Below are 18129 nucleotides of genomic sequence, written 5' to 3'. Positions count from 1 at the left end.
AGATAACACTATATGTCGTTTTAAGATTTAAATGTTTTCATTCCCAAGAACCCTTAGGCAGAAGCCCAAAGGAGGTTAAAACAGGCTCTCTCTCGGTCTTTTAATTCGCAAAACTTCTTGATGCTCTTGCCTCAGTGTTATTTTGAACGAAAAATCCCTAAATCTTGAAAAGACTATCTCGTGTGTTCTATCTGTATTGTTATTAATCTATTATTTGTAGAAATGTATCAGTAAAGAGTGGAGGTGTGACCGTGATGTTGATTGTAATGATGGTAGTGATGAACAAGATTGTGGAATATCAATCTCATCATCTTGCCTGGAGTCACAGTTCAAATGCAAGTGAGGAAAGCTTCAAGTTTTATTTCATCTACATCTTGCTTGTCTTGTATGCTCTTTTTTATCAACTTTACGATCAGTGCTTTGGCTGACATAGCTTTATACTCATCAATTGGTATATATACCCATTGTTTTTTATTTTACCTTGGATTTGAAATGAAGGCGTGTTCTCAGGTCGACTACGAAAGTAAGGCAGATGCATTAAAAATTCCTAATTTGTAACTTCCAAAAGCATCCTAAAATTTTGATCCAAAGAAAGTTTTCTTTCAGCTCTTTTGAGAGTCTTTAACTTAAAAGGAAGCAGATTGTAGATAATTTTGCAAATACGGCTTCAATGGGAATATGATCATTTTCAGTTATTGCTGAATACACAATTAGCTTATAAAATTTTCGCAAATATTTTGCACGATTGGATTTGTTGGGTCGAGGGCTTTTTTAAAATATGTAAACTATAATATTTCGTCCAATTTTTAGTATATTTTTGGCTAATTAACTAGATTTTGCAACACTGGAGATTGAATTGATCTATCCCCTGTTTATTAATGTTTTAGCACTGGAGATTGTATTGATCTATCCCCTGTTTATAAATGTTTTCAGCACTGGAGATTGTATTGATCTATCCCCTGTTTATTAATGTTTTCAGCACTGGAAATTGTATAGATCTATCCCCTGTTAATAAATGTTTTAAGCACTGGAGATTGTATTGATCTATCCCCTGTTTATTAATGTTTTAAGCACTGGAGATTGTATTGATCTATCCCCTGTTTATTAATGTTCTAAGCACTGGAGATTGTATTGATCTATCCCCTGTTTATTAATGTTTTAAGCACTGGAGATTGTATTGATCTATCCCCTGTTTATTAATGTGTTAAGCACTGGAGATTGTATTGATCTATCCCCTGTTTATTAATGTTTTAAGCACTGGAGATTGTATTGATCTATCCCCTGTTTATTAATGTTTTAAGCACTGGAGATTGTATTGATCTATCCCCTGTTTATAAATGTTTTCAGCACTGGAGATTGTATTTATCTATCCCCTGTTTATTAATGTTTCAGCACTGGAGATTGTATTGATCTATCCAATGCTTGTGATGGATATCCACACTGTGATGATGGAAGTGATGAATCTGAATCTCAGTGCAAGGTAGTTTTCCTTAAATCTATTTTTACTTGAGTATTGGTAGAATCAATGCTATCATAATAAGCATCATTGAGCATAATTGCTCTTACGATTAGAAATAACACAAAATCTAGCTCGATGTGTTTTTAGAAGCCCTTTATCTCCCTTTTTTGTAATAAAAGATAAAGATTTTTGGTATTTAATGCTGATCCATGTTTTAAAGAAATAGTATGCCCTGATTTTTATTTTCTAAACTTTTTTAACAAACCAAATAATTTAAGAGACTGGGTGGTTTCCTTTTTAGGGTTTGTGCATTTATACATATAATGTAATCCAACATCATTGTCCTAACTAAGGTTTCTGATGTTACCGGGCTAGAAAACTAAACCCTGACTTAACTTTTCTTCCATGTTTAGGTTTGTGAGACTAAGAACGGAGATTGTCCTCATGTCTGTCATCCCACCCCACATGGAGCTGTTTGTACATGTTCGCCAGGATTCCTTGCTAAAGTGGTAAGCGTAAAGCATTATACTTATTTTGAGCTTACTCATTGGATTATACAAAATTATTAAGTCCCTTTGAATTTAAAGTATGGAAGTAAAATATCCCTAGAAGTCCGATACAATTTTGTTCTAGATTACTAAGTAACTAGCTCAGCATTGCCCATGGAAGAAAAAAAATATTTTGATAAATTATTTTGTTAAAAAAATTGACTAGACTATCCTTATGTCACCCCCAGGCTACCCATGAGTGTCCTCAAAAAATGTCAGCCAATTCGGTCCATCAAGCTATAGGGAACATACATAGGAAGGTCTTGTTTTATTATATAGATAAAAAACTTAAGATAGAAGGATATGGCATAAATTGCATGAACAACCCACACCAATTTCCAAGCTTCAACAAATAGTTCTGTTATTGAGAGGAGTGGAGACATAATCCTCTATTTCCATAGTGATATGTCTGTTGTTCGATTCACAAAGGTACCCTCACAACCTTTGCCTGCTTCAGAATTAAAGAAATCTCTTCTCATTTGTCCAGCCAAAAATTGATTACTTTGATTACTTATATTAGAAGTGGTGAAATCTTTTTTAAGAGGATCACTTGAGCTTATATATTCTTACCCATTGGATAATACACTTTCGTTTAAAATTGTTGAGAAATAAAGAATTGAAGAAAGAAGAGATCGAACTCAATAGGGACTTGAGACATAATCCTTATTGTCTACAGATGCACACCTGTAACTGAATCACAACTTTACAGCTTGATAATCTTTGTCTGCTCCGGAATTAACTATATCCACCTTATTGTCTACAGATGCACACCTGTGAATCTCAACTGTACAGCTTGATAATCTTTGTCTGCTCCGGAATTAACTATATCCACCTTATTTGTCCATCTGAAAACTGACTGTAACCATGGACAATAGGTTTTAGAACTCTACCTTCGAATTAAATTCTTTATTTGGCATCAAAAGTTGTTTGAATGCCTGCTTAGTGCTCAATGAGCTTTTTTTTCTTGATTTATGCATTTTGCGTCTCTTTATTGGCAGTTATGCAACTTTTGCTGCAATCGAGCGTTTTTTAAGTATAGGTTCTATGTGACCCTCTAAAATTGTTAATTTGATACTGTTAAGGTGAATGGAACTGTTATCTGTGAGGATGTGAATGAATGTGACTCTACTTCCTCTTGTCCTCAGCTGTGCTTGAATACCAAGGGTGGGTATAAATGCATGTGCAAGATGGGGTTCATTCAAGAGGCAGGGTAAGTAAACTTTTCTTTACTTCTTACAGTTTGTTCCTTAAGTAAAATCATTATTTTGCTTGAAGTGGGGTTTGGACTGACTCTTATTTTGGTTTATTTTTTGGACTAGTATTTAATAATAACATTCCTTGTTGTTTGGTTTTCTGGCCATAACACTCGATTTCAGAAGTCTTAAATATTTTGAAATTCAGATAAAACACCATGATGGCATTATAAACTGGTCCTTGATGGTGTAAATCTTTGATATTTCAAATTTAGAATATTTGGTTTAAGGAAATTGATTTTGGAAATAACAAAGGCCTACAATATTGGATTGTAATAATATTGGGATTATAACATCAGAGTTTGTGGCAAGAACTCAGCTTCTTTAATAACATTTTGCTTATGGCAAAGACAAAAGCACAAATGAACCAAATTAACATTCTTTTGTTAATATTTTGGTCCAACTCAGAAGATTTGCCAACAAAATTATGGGCATTCCTGTGCGTCTTCCTTTGATGACAAAAATAATGAGTTTTCCATTTTTATTCAGATAAAATCCTTCTATTAGGGGCTAGGTATATTTGCCATAATACTTAAGCCATAAATACATTTGCCATAATTACACTTCCCATAAGTAACACTTGCCATAAGTAACACTTTCATGAGAAAATTTATCGCATATATAGAAAAAATAGTTAAAATTTTGAAAATTATGGCAAAAGTAATTATGACTTGTGTAACTTTTGTCAAACGTATTTATGGTGTTATTATGGCAAAAGTTTTTATGGCAAAAGTAACTGCCATATTAGGTTTGACACAAATTTATAATTATTTGTAATGAAAGGGGGAAAACCTGCAGAGCTCTGGGCCCTCCAGCATTGATGTTTTATATAACTGAATCTAAAATAAAGGCTATGGATTTAACTTCAAGAAGGTTGGTACTTATCTTTCTATGTTTTTTAAAACATTTAATATATGGGACATAAAAAAGCATTAAATATTATAACAGTGTTTTAATGTTTCTAAGAACTTAAAATTGAACTTTTTTATCTGAAAATTTTTCTGTCCATTGTAATATTTAGCGCATGGCTATTTTAGACTAAACTCCTCCCTTTCTGTGAGTCATGGCAGAACATAAAATCTAGAAATTAAAGCAGTGCACCCCGAACCTTTGAACCGTACAGACGTAGAGTTTACCTTAATTTTACAACAACACCTTTATACGGCTATCGATAGATGAATCTTATACTTACCTGCCAGAGAACAAAGGAGGCCACCATGCCTCCTATCCCATCATTATACCTGAATATGCATCCTCGGAATCCTCAGCATCACCAAGGGATTCTTCTCTGTTGGTTTCCATAGCTGTTCCAATAGTAACCGTACTGGCCAGTCCAACTAAAACCAGAACATATCAGATGCTGCTTTTTTTTCTATATGCAAGGATCCGATCTTCCTGGTGATTAGGAGCAGCTAGACAATCCAGCCAGACCTATGACTCCAGGAGAAGAAGAGATCATGAGGACATACGATGATAGAGTATACTGACCTCCAGATATAATTAGAGTATACTGACCTCCAGATATGATTGAGAGACCAGGAGGTTTCCAGATATGGAGATTCTGTGTCAGACCAGAGAGACCTGTTGTAGGTTCAGAGAAGATGATTCTGAGGCTGGAGATGCTACTCCGTGCCAAGCAGCTCTCTACAGACCTTTTGTAAGTCCAGCAGAAGAGAGAGAGGATCTTGATGCAGGAGATTCTGCTCTTTATAGGCAGCTCTTCACAGACCTAATTTAAAGTCGGCAGAAGAACCAGAAGATCTGGATACAGGAGATGCTGCTCTTTATAGACAGTTCTTCAGACATGTTGTAGAGTCATTTGAAGAACGAGATGATCTTGATGCAGTAGGTTCAACAGAAGGAGATTGTCAGGGTCCAGGAGAAGCTGATCCTCAGAGGAGTAAATTGTGGATCCAGAAATCCCTAGGATTTATACCTGGATTGAAGAAATTAGTCCTTATAAGTTGTGAAGACAAACTAATTATGAAGATATTATGAAACACATGAAAATACATCACCATTTAAAAGTTTTTCACTAATTGTGCTTTTGTTGAATGTAAATGCTTAAGTGAAATGATAGAAGATTTTTCATAGGCTAAGAAAAATATGAGGATGAAAAGAAAAAAAATATCATTTGTAAAAAAATCTGTCAATGAAATGTCTTTATCTATGAAATGTCTTATCTATGAAATGTCTTGTCTATGAAATGATTTGTCTATAAAATGTCTTTCTATGAAATGTCTTGTCTATGAAATGTCTTTCTATGAAATGTCTTTCTATGAAATTTCTTGCTATGAAATGTCTTTCTATGAAATGTTTCGAGTTACATGTAAAAAATTGGTAATTGATAATTTTAGCAAAAAATAAAGGAATTTATGTTAGGAAGAAAGAAAATTTATTTAAGATGACATCTTTCTTATGTCACTTGAAATATAAAGGTGTAACGTGAATTGTAAATCAAGCTTGAAGGATAATTTGAAATAATGCTGATATTCTTCAATTGTTGAATTTTTAGTCACCGACTGATATCAACCTATCCGGGATTTGTTAAATCATTTGATGTAAATCAGAAAACTGGAGAAATATTCGCCTCTATTCCCTCCAGGTATAACTATTTTACATGTCCAATAATAAATCAACAAAAAAAAACATGGTTGTAATGGGTAGTTTCCCTTTTTAATTCAGGGGTTTAAATTAGGACATTGTTAAAATTATTCATTAAATCTTTATTTTAAATTTCAAACTTCTAAGCTGTAGAAACCCATAATATATAGGATTCCATAAATTCTATGCAGTTGTTTCTATCTTTTCTTATCTTTTGATGGTAATGTAGTTTAGTGAAATCAGCTTAAATGAAGTGAAATTTATTTTACGAAAATTGCTAAGCGTCCCATTTTTCAGAATCCTTATTTAAGTCTTTTAAGTCTTAAGGAATTTGTCCCTAAACCTCTATGCCATTACATTTTTTTCAGAGGAGTTATAACTTTGACCAAGATAAGTAATGAAGTCTCTGGATCTGCTACAAAGAGAAGTGTCAATGAAGCTTGGCTCAAGAATATTGAAAGGCATGAATTAATTTCTATTATAGTTTCAGGAATCTAAATGGTCATTTCAGATTACATCTTTTTTCTTAATGGACTTTTAAAAATGTTGTGTATTTTCCAGGCCGGATCAAATTGCCATTGACTGGGTGACAAGAAATGTTTTTTACACCCAACAAGCCAAGAGTTCTATAGCTGTATGTACATACAACAAGAACTGTACAACATTACTAAATGTAAGTCATATTATTTGTTTACTTGTGCCCCTTTCAAATAGTTTAAACCTCTTTGATTTTTATTAAATTGTGTAGGCTATCTGTTAATGAATGTTTTAATTAAACATGCATGGGAGATGGTTTTTCAAAAAATGGTTTACTCTGCCACAAACTACAATAGAAACAATGTATATACTAAGCTATTTTGTAGGCCCCTGAACCACATATAACTAGAATTGCTGTGGATCCCACTGTAGGGAAACTTTTTGTGGCTGCCTACCGAAGGTACTAATGTGTAGGGTTGTTAATCGTTTTTGTAAACTATCCTTCAACGATCGTTTTTTTTTCGTTTTTCTATCGTTTTTTGTTTCGTTTTTCGATCATTTTAAAAACAATCGTTTCAAACACTTTTTTAAAAAACTATAGTTTTTAAAACAACCGGAAAACGAAACAAAAAACGAAAGGAAAACGAAAAAAACTATCGTTCTTCAAAAAAATGAAAACGTTAACATTCTTAAATGTGGTTTAATCTTGTCTTGCAGAGATATTAAGGATCTATTCTTTTAGGAATATATTGTTGTTTCACTTTCCAAAAACGGATAAGTTCTTCTAGACTTTAACTAGTCTTTGCACAAATTCATAATTAATTTGTTTAGAAAAATTGCGATTGGCCATTTTTAAAATTTGATAAAATAGTCATTTTTTTGTCAGACAAAGGTTTGAACATGCACCTCTGCCCCTTTAGTAAAAGTAAATTGAACCTATATGAAGCATAAAGTCTGACCGCGTCAACCTTGTTGCACCAGCTAGTCCTGTCCAAGAGCTAGGTACTGTACAAACTGGGACCGGAAAGGTTGACCCGGCTCGGAAATTCAAATGTACTGCGGCTGCCCGTGGTAAGGGGCACTTTTGTAATGCCTTCTATATAATTGTGCTCCAAAACTTTTAAGAACAAATGACTGTTACATTCAACATTTGTCTTGCAGTAATTTCCTTTCCTTCCCTGTCGGAGGTATCTGGAGCTACAGTCTCAACGGCAGCAGTAAAGGTAGAAACAAGTCAAATTGTAATAAGAAACCGTATTAAGAAACCACATCTACAGATAGTGTTTTGAATTTAGCTTCGTTTGTATTTCAAGGTTAAAAGTTTTTGGACTTTATAAAGATTCTCTAAGGGTTAAAATTTGATTCAGTGTAAGGAGAGCAAATGCTTAGAATTTTGAGATTTTTACGACTTTTCAAAAGTTATGAAAACCTCAAGTCATGAAATTATAAGGAACACAATTTTTGTTTTAATACTTTCGTTGCTGGTTGTTAACAATAAAGAAAAATCTTGCTCTCATTAAGCAAACCCTTGATTCCTCTCATTCTCTATCTCCTTGCTCTCATTAAGCAAACCCTTGATTCATCTCATTCTCTATCTCCTTGCTTTCATGAAGCGAACCCTTAATTCATCTCATTCTCTTATCTCCTTGTTACACTTGATATATCTCATCTCTATCTCCTTGCTTTCAAGCAAACCCTTGATTCCTCTCCTTTTTAATCTCAATGCTCTCATTAAGCAAACCCTTGATTCGTCTCCTTATCAATCTCCTTGTTCTCATTAAGCAAACTCTTTATTCCTCTCCTTTTTAATCTCCTTGTTCTCATTAAAGGGAGTGTTCACGAAAAATGAAAGGGGGTATAGGCTTAATGCGATAAAAAAGCGCTTTTGATCGCTACTAATTTTACTTCTATCTGTTGCGTCTATAAGAAGAAAATTGTTAAAAACGACTCACACCGAAGAACGTAGTGTTTATTCAAATTTGGAAAGATGCAACATTCAACTCGGATCGTAAAAAATCTATTTAATTCCCAACAAATCATTCAGATATTACAAACAATAGTCATCGATTATTTTTCGACGCATTCGTAAATAGTTGATATTTCATAATATTTTGTATTTTTCATGATCTGAGAGTTACATTTTTTCCTGTTTCGAGGATTTTTGATAATGAAGACGACATTTTCATATTTTCCAGGAATGTTCGAAAATCCAGCGCCAGCGAAAATTAATCTAAAAAAACAAAATCAAAAATATTATGAAATATTAACTAAGTATGAATGCGTCGAAAAATAACCGATGACTATTGTTTGTAATATCTGAATGATTTGTTGGGAATTAAATTGATTTGTTTACGATCCGAGTTGAATGTTGCATCTTTCCGAATTTGTATGGGCGCTGCGTTCTTCTGTATTAGTCGTTTTTAACAATTTTCTCCTTATAGACGCAACAGATAGAAGTAAAATTAGTAGCGATCAAAAGCGCTTTTTTATCGCATTAAGCCGATACCCCCTTTCATTTTTCGCGAACACTCCCTTTAAGCAAACCCTTGATTCCTCTATCTCCTTGCTCTCATTAAGCAAACCCTTGATTTCTCTCATTCTCTATCTCCTTGCTCTCATTAAGCAAACCCTTGATTTCTCTCATTCTCTATCTCATTGCTCTCATTAAGCAAACCTTTGATTCCTCTCATTCTCTATCTCATTGCTCTCATTAAGCAAACCTTTGATTCCTCTCATTCCCTATCTCATTGCTCTCATTAAGCAAACCCTTGATTCCTCTCTATTTCAATGTCCTTTCTCTTATCACAAATCATTCTGGTTAAAATTCTCTATTCCCCACATAATGATATTAAATTCAGGGATCAACAAGCTCTCTGATTCTAAGCTGAGTATCCCTCTGGGACTAACTCTGGACATTCATGCTCGAAGAGTTTTCTGGACTGATAGGTCAGAATTAATATTTATTTTATTTTTATTTAATCCTTTCTCAAAAGGCTGAATATTTAGAAACCGTGGACTGATAATGTCGAACAATTATGCGGGTACAAATCTGAGGGTTGTGTACTCACTGAACTCTATCCCTACCTATGTCACCAATTTTGAGAATAAATTATACTGGCTCACACCAAATTCAAAAGAGGTAGATATATTTTGGTATTTCATGAAGGTAATGTACGAAGGATGAAACTGTAAAGACGACCTGAGACTTAAAATGCGACTATTCCAAGCGTAAATTAAGTCTTCTGCCTTAAATATAGTCTTTTGATGACTTATTTGATAATTTTGCCAAGAAACAAGTTTATTGCCGCAAGGAATCATAAATTTAAGGAAGAAGACGATATAAATTCGTACAGTCATCTCTGAAGTCTAATTCTATGTGGCTAGCCCTGTGTTGTATAATTACACAGTACCCAATGCCTTAAAGTAAGGTAAAGAAGTCATTTCAAGGAATTTTTTTTTTTAGGTTAACAGGTTTGACTTGAGTTCATCTAGCGTGAGTGTTTCCCCCGTATATGGGTTTGTGACTGAAACCTCTCATGGTATTCTCATCGTACAGGTAAATGAAAACTGCTTAGATCTATTCAAATTTAGATTTTATTCACATTGATAACTTTGGGTTTTTAAATCTCACAAATAAAGTTGGTCCTGTATGGAGGATGAAAATTATATTTAACAAGCTGAAGGACCCGGCGTTGCCGTGGAAAAAAAATTTGGGCAAATTTTTTTGTTTGTTAAATTCCAATTTTTTTAGCCTTTATAAAACTCCCGGCCAACTATGAGTGTCCTCAAAAAAATGCAGCCCAATCGGTCCAGCCGTTTGGCTGACTATACGCAACATATATATAAAAATGTCTTGTTTTACTATATAGAAGATAAGCAATTTGGGAAGTGGCTAATTTTAAATTTGGGAACAATTTTATTTGTTTTATTTTGGCCATTTTTTCCGGAAAGACCCGGAATTAATTGACAGTTAATTAGTCAAATTTACATATTTCAATTTAAATTTAAATTTTAAATGCTTAAGCAGACCACGTTTTGAAAATGGCAGGACTAGGGCAATTTTGTGAATTGTTCCATCAATCATATTTGAACAATAGGATTGTTAAGTCGTCTGATTAATTGTAAATTAATTCCAAGTCTTTCTGATTAGGACTTAATTAAAAGGTCTATTACACTATTCTTGAACATACGCTGAGTTTTAAAAAACTCCTCATCATTTGTTATAAATACATTAAATTTGTGTAGGAGCAAGAACAACCTGCAATTGCTAATCCTTGTTTAAAAGCGGGATGTTCTCACATTTGTCTGCTAGGAGAAGGTATGTCTCTAACCTTCACATGTTTTACATGTTTGTTGATTAACATTTGTGAGATACAACTGAAAGATTGTTGCACATATTTTGATACAAGTTTGGAAGTGTTCAATTCTGCACACATAATACTCAAATTTAAAAAATGACCCAGTCATTTTCGATCCACTGTTGAAACCTTATTGACACTTGACAGTGAAAATGTAATGATGTAGTTCTACCAAATCACAAAGTTTAAATTTGCCAGTTATTCTATATTTGTGCAAAAAAAGCGCAAAACTCAAAAAAGAATATTAATATCCATTAATTAAAGGTTATGACTATTGAGTTAGTTTAGGAATTGATCTTTTCAATACTAAATCTTTGATCTTTTCCATTTTATTAGGTTTGTCTACATCTTGTGCTTGTCCTCCTGGTTTCATGAAGCTGAATACAAGTTCTCTTGAATGCTTCCCCGAAGTCTCATCAGTCTCTACTTCTTCATTACCAACAACTTTCAGGTATGATTTAAAACTTCTAAAAAATGGTTCTTTTTACTTGTATGAAAGTGTATTTTTTGGATGGAAAAGTCCTAACTTCCTGTCTTTAAGTATAAATTAGATATCAATGTTTTTAATTTTGAAAACTAACTTTTTCAATTGTGGTTTCTCTACAACAAGAACTGCAGGAAAACATTAAGAAATTATCAGAATGTAACAATTTTATACCTAGAAAATTGACAATATCTTCCACATTATTTAAGAGATAAAGGTTTAAAGGCTATGCTGTTGTGAATAGGGCATTGCCATATTTGAAAGAAGGGTCAGATACATTTATGATGACAGTCCCTTTAATTTGATTAGTGTCCTGTCCACAACAGATTACAGTCCCTTTAATTTGTTTAGTGTCATTTCCACAACAGATTACAGTCTCTTTAATTTGTTAAGTTTCCTGTCTACTACAGACTATAGTCCCTTTAATTTGTTTAGTGTCATGTCTACAACAGACTATGAGCTTGAAGAGCAGAGGACAAACTCAACTGAGGATATTAAAAAAGAACCCTTGCACTCCAGGAACACTGGAGTAGTGGCAGGTATTTATAGAACCCTTGCACTAGTAGTGGCAGGTATTTATAGAACCCTTGCACTCCAGGAACACTGGAGTAGTGGCAGGTATTTATAGAACCCTTGCACTCCAGGAACACTGGAGTAGTGGCAGGTATTTATAGAACCCTTGCACTCCAGGAACACTGGAGTAGTGGCAGGTATTTATATTGGACTCCAGGAACACTGAAGTAATGGCAGGAATTATAGAACCCTTGCACTCCAGGAACACTGGAGTAGTGGCAGGTATTTATAGAACCCTTGCACGCCAGGAACACTGGAGTAGCGGCAGGTATTATTTCATCAATTTTCAGATGTTTTATAATGATTTTGATATTCATTTTATTGATATTTATTGATTTTGATTACTTTTTAAACAATTTTTATCATGTTTTGATACATTTTGATCACTAGTTTTGTTTTTTATTGATTTTAATTATTTTTGATTTATTTTGATCAAGGGATTTTTAAATTATTTCACGACAGAGATTGATTCTCAGCTTAAGAATTTTCACTTATCTTTAAGCTTTTTATATATGAAATTTTTTTCTTGTATCTTTGCAGAGGCCAAATCAAAATTTGAGACACGACTCAAATATGGTTGGTTTCAATTAAAATTGTATTCAATGTTTCAATATTTAAGTTTTTGGTGGATTTGAGACGCGGCTCAAAATCATCAAAGTCGGACTCTGTTCTTCCTAATAACTTGTTAAGGATAATTAAATATTTATTTTGCAAATTCGTTGAAAATCTTGGAACGTTTTTTAAGCATAATTTTTCGAAAAACCGACTTGTGTCTAGCTATTGTGATCATCATTGCTCTGCTGGTTCTTGGCAGTATTCTTTTATTTTCTTGGTTAAAAATCAGGTAGGATTTATATTAAGACACATTATCTGATTTTAAAAAACTTTATGATTTAACTTTGTTTTAAAATGGTAGAAATCTGGCCTTTGCCACAACTTATTTCCCAATTTCGAACCAAATGCTCCCAAATAATGTTAATTAACCCATCTTTTAAGTGTAATTTCAAGTAACCCTCCATGCTAAGATAGCAATGCATGATAACGGTAACCAGTAAAGCCTTTTGTTAAGAAAAATAATTTGTTTTCAAAATTAAAATCATTAATATCTGATTCATACTTGGATCAGTTGTTAAGGTTATCATATTGAATTTGGAATTGCAATCTTTGTATTGAGGATAACTTTACACTTTTATAGTCTTTCTAAAGAGAAATCTAGTTTTTTCAATTGATGCTCTTAATGTGTTTCTAGGAGGATGAAAAAACAGCCCGAGGACACCATAGGATTTTCCAACAGTAACTTTGGGGTCATTGATGAAGGAGCATCCTGGAATAATAATGCAAAGGTCGACAATTTCTAATTGAATTACATTGTTTTACGCTGCAAGAAAGATCTTGTGTCTCCCAAAAGTATGAGTTATGACAAATTGACTGAATTGTTGGGAAAGATGTTATAATCTTCCTTTCTTTGCATCCTTATATTGTAGACTTTGTTATTTCTAGCTGTAAATTATTTTGGTTTTTTAAACCTTTGATATTTGAACATTTTAAATATCAAACGTTTACACCATCAGTTTGCAAAAATATAGGGATTCGAAAATTTTAATTTGGGAATAAAACTCTATTCCTTTTTCTAAGAAGGTGCGGATAGGAAAGAGTAAATTTAAAATAAGAATTCAATTATTCCACATAGATCCAGGCTGCTTTTACAAGTTCGATTAATTTTTAAGGCTGGATCGTAACGCCATGGACTTTGATTTTACCTCTCTACGCTACAATTTTATTTTTTGAAGTCCTACACATTAATAATTTATGCCTAAAAGGCACTTGATTTAAGATATTAATGGCAAGATTTTTACAATTTTTGCGTATGAACTTCCACCCTTGAGATAACTGCACTATGATTTGTCCCATACCTCCTATTTTAGAAAAAAAATATTTTGAAAAAATTTGTGTTTGTAAAAATATCTCTTTTCTAGGATGAGCCAAGTGTCCAGGTGGTTAAACGAGGAACTATTGTGTCCTGTGATAATCCTCTCTATTCAGAGTCGCCAATAAATACTTCGGGCTCATCAAGGTATTTTTCTTCTGAATTGAGTAATAACTTTTGAATAGATTATCTTCAGAAAGCACTAAACCGTATCTTTTGTTGCTTTATCGATAGTTAATCCTCAGAAATCACATGTGACCCTCCATGCATAGATGGCACTGCCCGATTTACAACAGTACACTTAAAAGCTTTGTCTGATCAAGTATGATTAGATATCAATGTTTTTGTTTCTATAAACTTTTTATTTCATTTGCAGTTTCTCTGCAAATGTGACTTGGGAGAAACTTGTAAAAAGAAACAGAATAACGATTGTATCTTCCACATTTTTCCAGGGTACTGTTGTAAATCGGGTATTGCCATCTTTGCATGAAGGACCACTTAAAATCACACTTTTAGTCCCTTCAAGACGCATAATTGGCAACCTCAGCAAATGTAATTGTTTAATTGTCTTGCTATTAAGTCTAATATTTTTCAGGTCAAAACTTAGATTCTTCAAAAACCGTGGCCAACCACAGATGGCATCAATGGCGTTCTCTGTCTCGCCAATCATGGATTTTAATACAATAATGGTAAACATGATCTTCTCCTCATTGCTGATTAATTTTTTTTCAATAATGATTTATTTGTTTAATGGTAAACTGTGTAATTTATTAAGCAATATATATTTGATATATTGCTTATAAATTATTGACTGTTTGCGAATTGAGTTATTTCTATATAAGCTGATTAATTCAATGTTTGATGCATTGGCTGATTATTATATTTATTGTCATATTCGCTCTATAATTGTCCTTTTGATTGACCGATTGATATATTGATTAACAGGTTGATATATTGATTGATAAATTGATTGAGGACAGATTGATATATTGATTGATAGATTGATATATTGATTGACAAATTGATATATTGATTGACAGATTGATATATTGATTGACAGATTGATATATTGATTGACATATTGATATATTGATTGACAGATGGATTGATGTATTAGCTGATTGATTGATATATCAGATGATTAATTAACTTTGTTGATTTGCGCTTATATAGATGAATTGATTGATTTGCTTGTATTTATATGAATTGATTGACTTGGAAGTATTAAGATGAATTGATTGATTTGCTTGTGTATAGACTAATTGATTAGCTTGTATATAGATTAACTGATTGATTTGCTTGTGCATTGATTAATTAATTGATTTTCTTATATATAGATGAAATAATTGATTTGCTTGTACTTAGAGGAATGGAATTGCTTTCATATAGATGAATTGATTGATTTGCTTGCATTTAGATTAACTGATTGATTTGATTTGTGTATAGATTAATTGATTGATTTTCTTATATATAGAAGCATTGATTGATTTCCTTGGATATAGATAAATTGATTGATTCGCTTGTATTTAGATGAATTGAATTGCTTGTATATAGATGAATTGAATTGCTTGTATATAGATGAATTGAATTGCTTGTATTCAGATGAATTGATTGATTTGCTTGTATTTAGATGAATTGATTGAATTGCTTGTATTTAGATTAATTGATGGATTTGCTTGTATATAGATGAATTGAATTGCTTGTATATAGATGAATTGATTAATTGACGATTGACTGATTGATTAGTCTGGAGCTGAGGGAGCTTCTACACCAAGTATCCCAAGGAAGGATACTAGTCAGCACCAGGAGGACAGTGCCTTCAATGAACAATCGGTAAGATTTTTGGTATGGGTTGGGAAAGGCCTTGGTTGGGATAAGCTTGGACAGGGAAAAGTCAGGATTGGTAAGTACGTGGACTGGGAAAGACCTTGTTTGGAGAAGCCTTTGTTTGTGAAAGCTGTGAATTGGGAAAGCCTTGGTTTGGAAATCATTGGGATGATAAAGGCTTCGGCTGAGAAAGCTGTGGGGTTGGATATGTTTTGGGGTTGGGAAAGCTTTGAGGTTGGGAGAGGCTTGGGGTTGGGAAGCTTTGAGGTTGGGAAAGCATTCGGTAGGGAAAGGTGTGATTTGGTTAAGACCTGGGACGGGAAAGGCCTCTGTTGAAAAAGGTCCAGGTTTGGAGAGATTTGGGTTGGAAATCTTTAGGTTTAAGAAATTCTTTAAAAACCTGCTTTTTAAAAAGCTAAGGGTCGGCAAAGCCTTGGGTTGGGAAATACATTGGTTGTATAAGATTTGGGTTAAGAGATCTGAGGTTTAGATAAGATGCGGGGGTATGAAAGAATTTAAAAAATCGCTTGTCTTATTACGTTTTTCGTAAGGGCTCAGAAACATTTCGTCTAGTTCACTTTCGTCTAATAACATTTGGTCTAGTAACATTTGGTCTAAGTAACATTTCGTCTAGTACACTTTCGTCTAATAACATTTGGTCTAGTAACATTTGGTCTAGTAACATTTGGTCTAGTAACATTTAAGTTACTTAGACCAAATGTTACTTAGACCAAATGTTACTTAGACCAAATGTTACTTAGACCAAATGTTACTTAGACCAAATGTTACTTAGACCAAAGGTTACTAGACAAAAATGAACTAGACGAAAATAAACTGGACAAAAATGAACTAGACGAAAATGAACTAGACAAAAGTGAACTTAGACGAAAGTGTACTAGACGAAATGTTACTGACCCATATAATTGCCTTTTTTGCTGTTAAATTTTTAGTTTTTTTGTGACAACTTTTTTTGGATCTTAGAATCTAATCGATTTTTTTAATTATCTTATATTCTAGGCTTCGATTGATTATGAAGACTTAACTGATCAACATCTTAGTGTAGCCTTCCATCAAGATAAACTACCCCTGATTGATAATCCTTAATCAGTAAATGATCCTAACGATTAATTTGTGATCAAATGAATTAAGTATGATAAATTCTTGATCAATTTATAGCCCAATTCTATATTGACAGCTAAACAAAGAATTCTGTCAAAATTTTAATATTGTGATTTTATGAGAAATTATCTATTTTAATGTAACTATTAGCATAAATTTTATCCCTTTTAATAGATATTATTCATCAGTAAACTATCTAATTCTGAATGAAAATGACTTAGTAATTCCTTATATAATGTGATATACAACTTCAAATAAACTATTCTATTTAAAAAACTATTTATTCCAGTACGTGTATTGCTTTAAATTGTTCAATTTAATTCACATGATTTTGGGGTCTTGGTCTATTAAGCCAATTTAGTTTCATTGACAAGCTATTAACGCTTCAGATTGGAAGATATAAAAAAAAAATTAAGTTTTTTACATCTTAAAGTTTTAATATAGTAAAATTAGTCCGCTTTTGGCCATTATCTTATATTTGAAGTTGTCTTATGCATAGCTTTAAATCTGCATTTTACATTTACATTGTACATATGACATATAGGGCTGGGCATGTTCCGACTTTTTGAAATCGTTCTTTCTAGAACGAGGTCTTTCAGCTAGATCGTTCTGTTTTCATTCCTTTTTTTCCAATTTTTCCGTTCTCGTTCAGTTCTATTCTTGGTCTAAGAACGATCGTTCAGTTCTTGGCAGTTTGCACCCTGCGACCTACGGGTTTTCCGACGCTCTAGCACCCTCGTACATGAAGCGATCCGACTGGAACAGCAGAGAGCCTGCCTAAACGCGCATTTTTACAAGATTTTTGCCACCCGTGACTGGCAACAAATTGCGTGCTTTAAAAATCCGAAGACATATGCTAGCCCGGACTGGCGGGTCTTGACTCTTGCCTCGTGTTCTTAGTTAAAGAACGGTTCCATCCCCCAGTTCTTAGTCAAGAATTTCCATCATCCTTTTTATATCTTCATCAAGAATTGTTTCCCAGTCGTTGTTAAGCAGAGTTTCCAAGTTTTCGCACCATTCAAACATTGTCTCTGGCTATCAATTGTATTCTTTCAATGAAGTCTTGTGAGGGAGGGAACCCCCGGACGCCATGAGTCTCCGCTATGCAGACACTAGCCTCCCAAAGTTGCTAGACAGACCAAGCCATGAGCATGCGCAACGCATCAAAATGTGCCTGTGTAATACAGGAGGTTCTTTAAAACTTATGTTTTAAGTTTAAATAAAAGAGTTTTTTTGAAATTTTTAGACATAGTGGCATGATGGGCTTCTCAAAGATGAAAAGTATTTATTAATTATCATAAATTGTGCCTAATTATGACTAATAAAGTTGTATCTAAAACTTTACAAATTTTTTGCATCAAAAGGAAAATGTTCAGAAAAAAAATTGAATTCAATTTCATTTCGTCTTTTATAATCTTTGATTTTAGCAATACCTTTTTTGAAGTTCAAAATAAATCTAAAAAATTTGTATTTATTATTGAAATCTTAACATTTTTCAAA

The 18129-nt window shown here is 33.1% G+C and overlaps 1 protein-coding gene across 1 annotated transcript in view; it reads left to right on the top strand.

Moving 5' to 3' along the window:
• LOC111702101 (low-density lipoprotein receptor-related protein 2) overlaps positions 1-16905 on the top strand; it is a 39022-nt gene extending 22117 nt beyond the window's left edge. The window contains exons 29-50 of the mRNA XM_023473673.1: positions 221-339; positions 1393-1480; positions 1873-1968; positions 3090-3217; positions 4044-4133; positions 5776-5865; positions 6233-6325; positions 6426-6537; positions 6728-6801; positions 7503-7564; positions 9200-9287; positions 9348-9480; positions 9805-9897; positions 10587-10659; positions 11036-11150; positions 11619-11722; positions 12534-12600; positions 13006-13099; positions 13733-13830; positions 14279-14372; positions 15430-15516; positions 16528-16905. Of these exons, the coding sequence (XP_023329441.1) occupies positions 221-339; positions 1393-1480; positions 1873-1968; positions 3090-3217; positions 4044-4133; positions 5776-5865; positions 6233-6325; positions 6426-6537; positions 6728-6801; positions 7503-7564; positions 9200-9287; positions 9348-9480; positions 9805-9897; positions 10587-10659; positions 11036-11150; positions 11619-11722; positions 12534-12600; positions 13006-13099; positions 13733-13830; positions 14279-14372; positions 15430-15516; positions 16528-16614 (2085 nt within the window). The 3' untranslated portion in view covers positions 16615-16905. The remainder of the gene's footprint in view (positions 1-220; positions 340-1392; positions 1481-1872; positions 1969-3089; positions 3218-4043; positions 4134-5775; positions 5866-6232; positions 6326-6425; positions 6538-6727; positions 6802-7502; positions 7565-9199; positions 9288-9347; positions 9481-9804; positions 9898-10586; positions 10660-11035; positions 11151-11618; positions 11723-12533; positions 12601-13005; positions 13100-13732; positions 13831-14278; positions 14373-15429; positions 15517-16527) is intronic.
• The last annotated feature ends 1224 nt before the right edge of the window (positions 16906-18129 follow it).

This window comes from Eurytemora carolleeae, unplaced genomic scaffold, assembly GCF_000591075.1.
Source record: "Eurytemora carolleeae unplaced genomic scaffold, Eaff_2.0 scaffold53, whole genome shotgun sequence".
NCBI classification, from domain to species: domain Eukaryota; kingdom Metazoa; phylum Arthropoda; class Copepoda; order Calanoida; family Temoridae; genus Eurytemora; species Eurytemora carolleeae.
The sequence above is the reverse complement of the archived record's forward strand: the minus strand, read 5'-3'. Positions and strand labels throughout refer to the sequence as shown.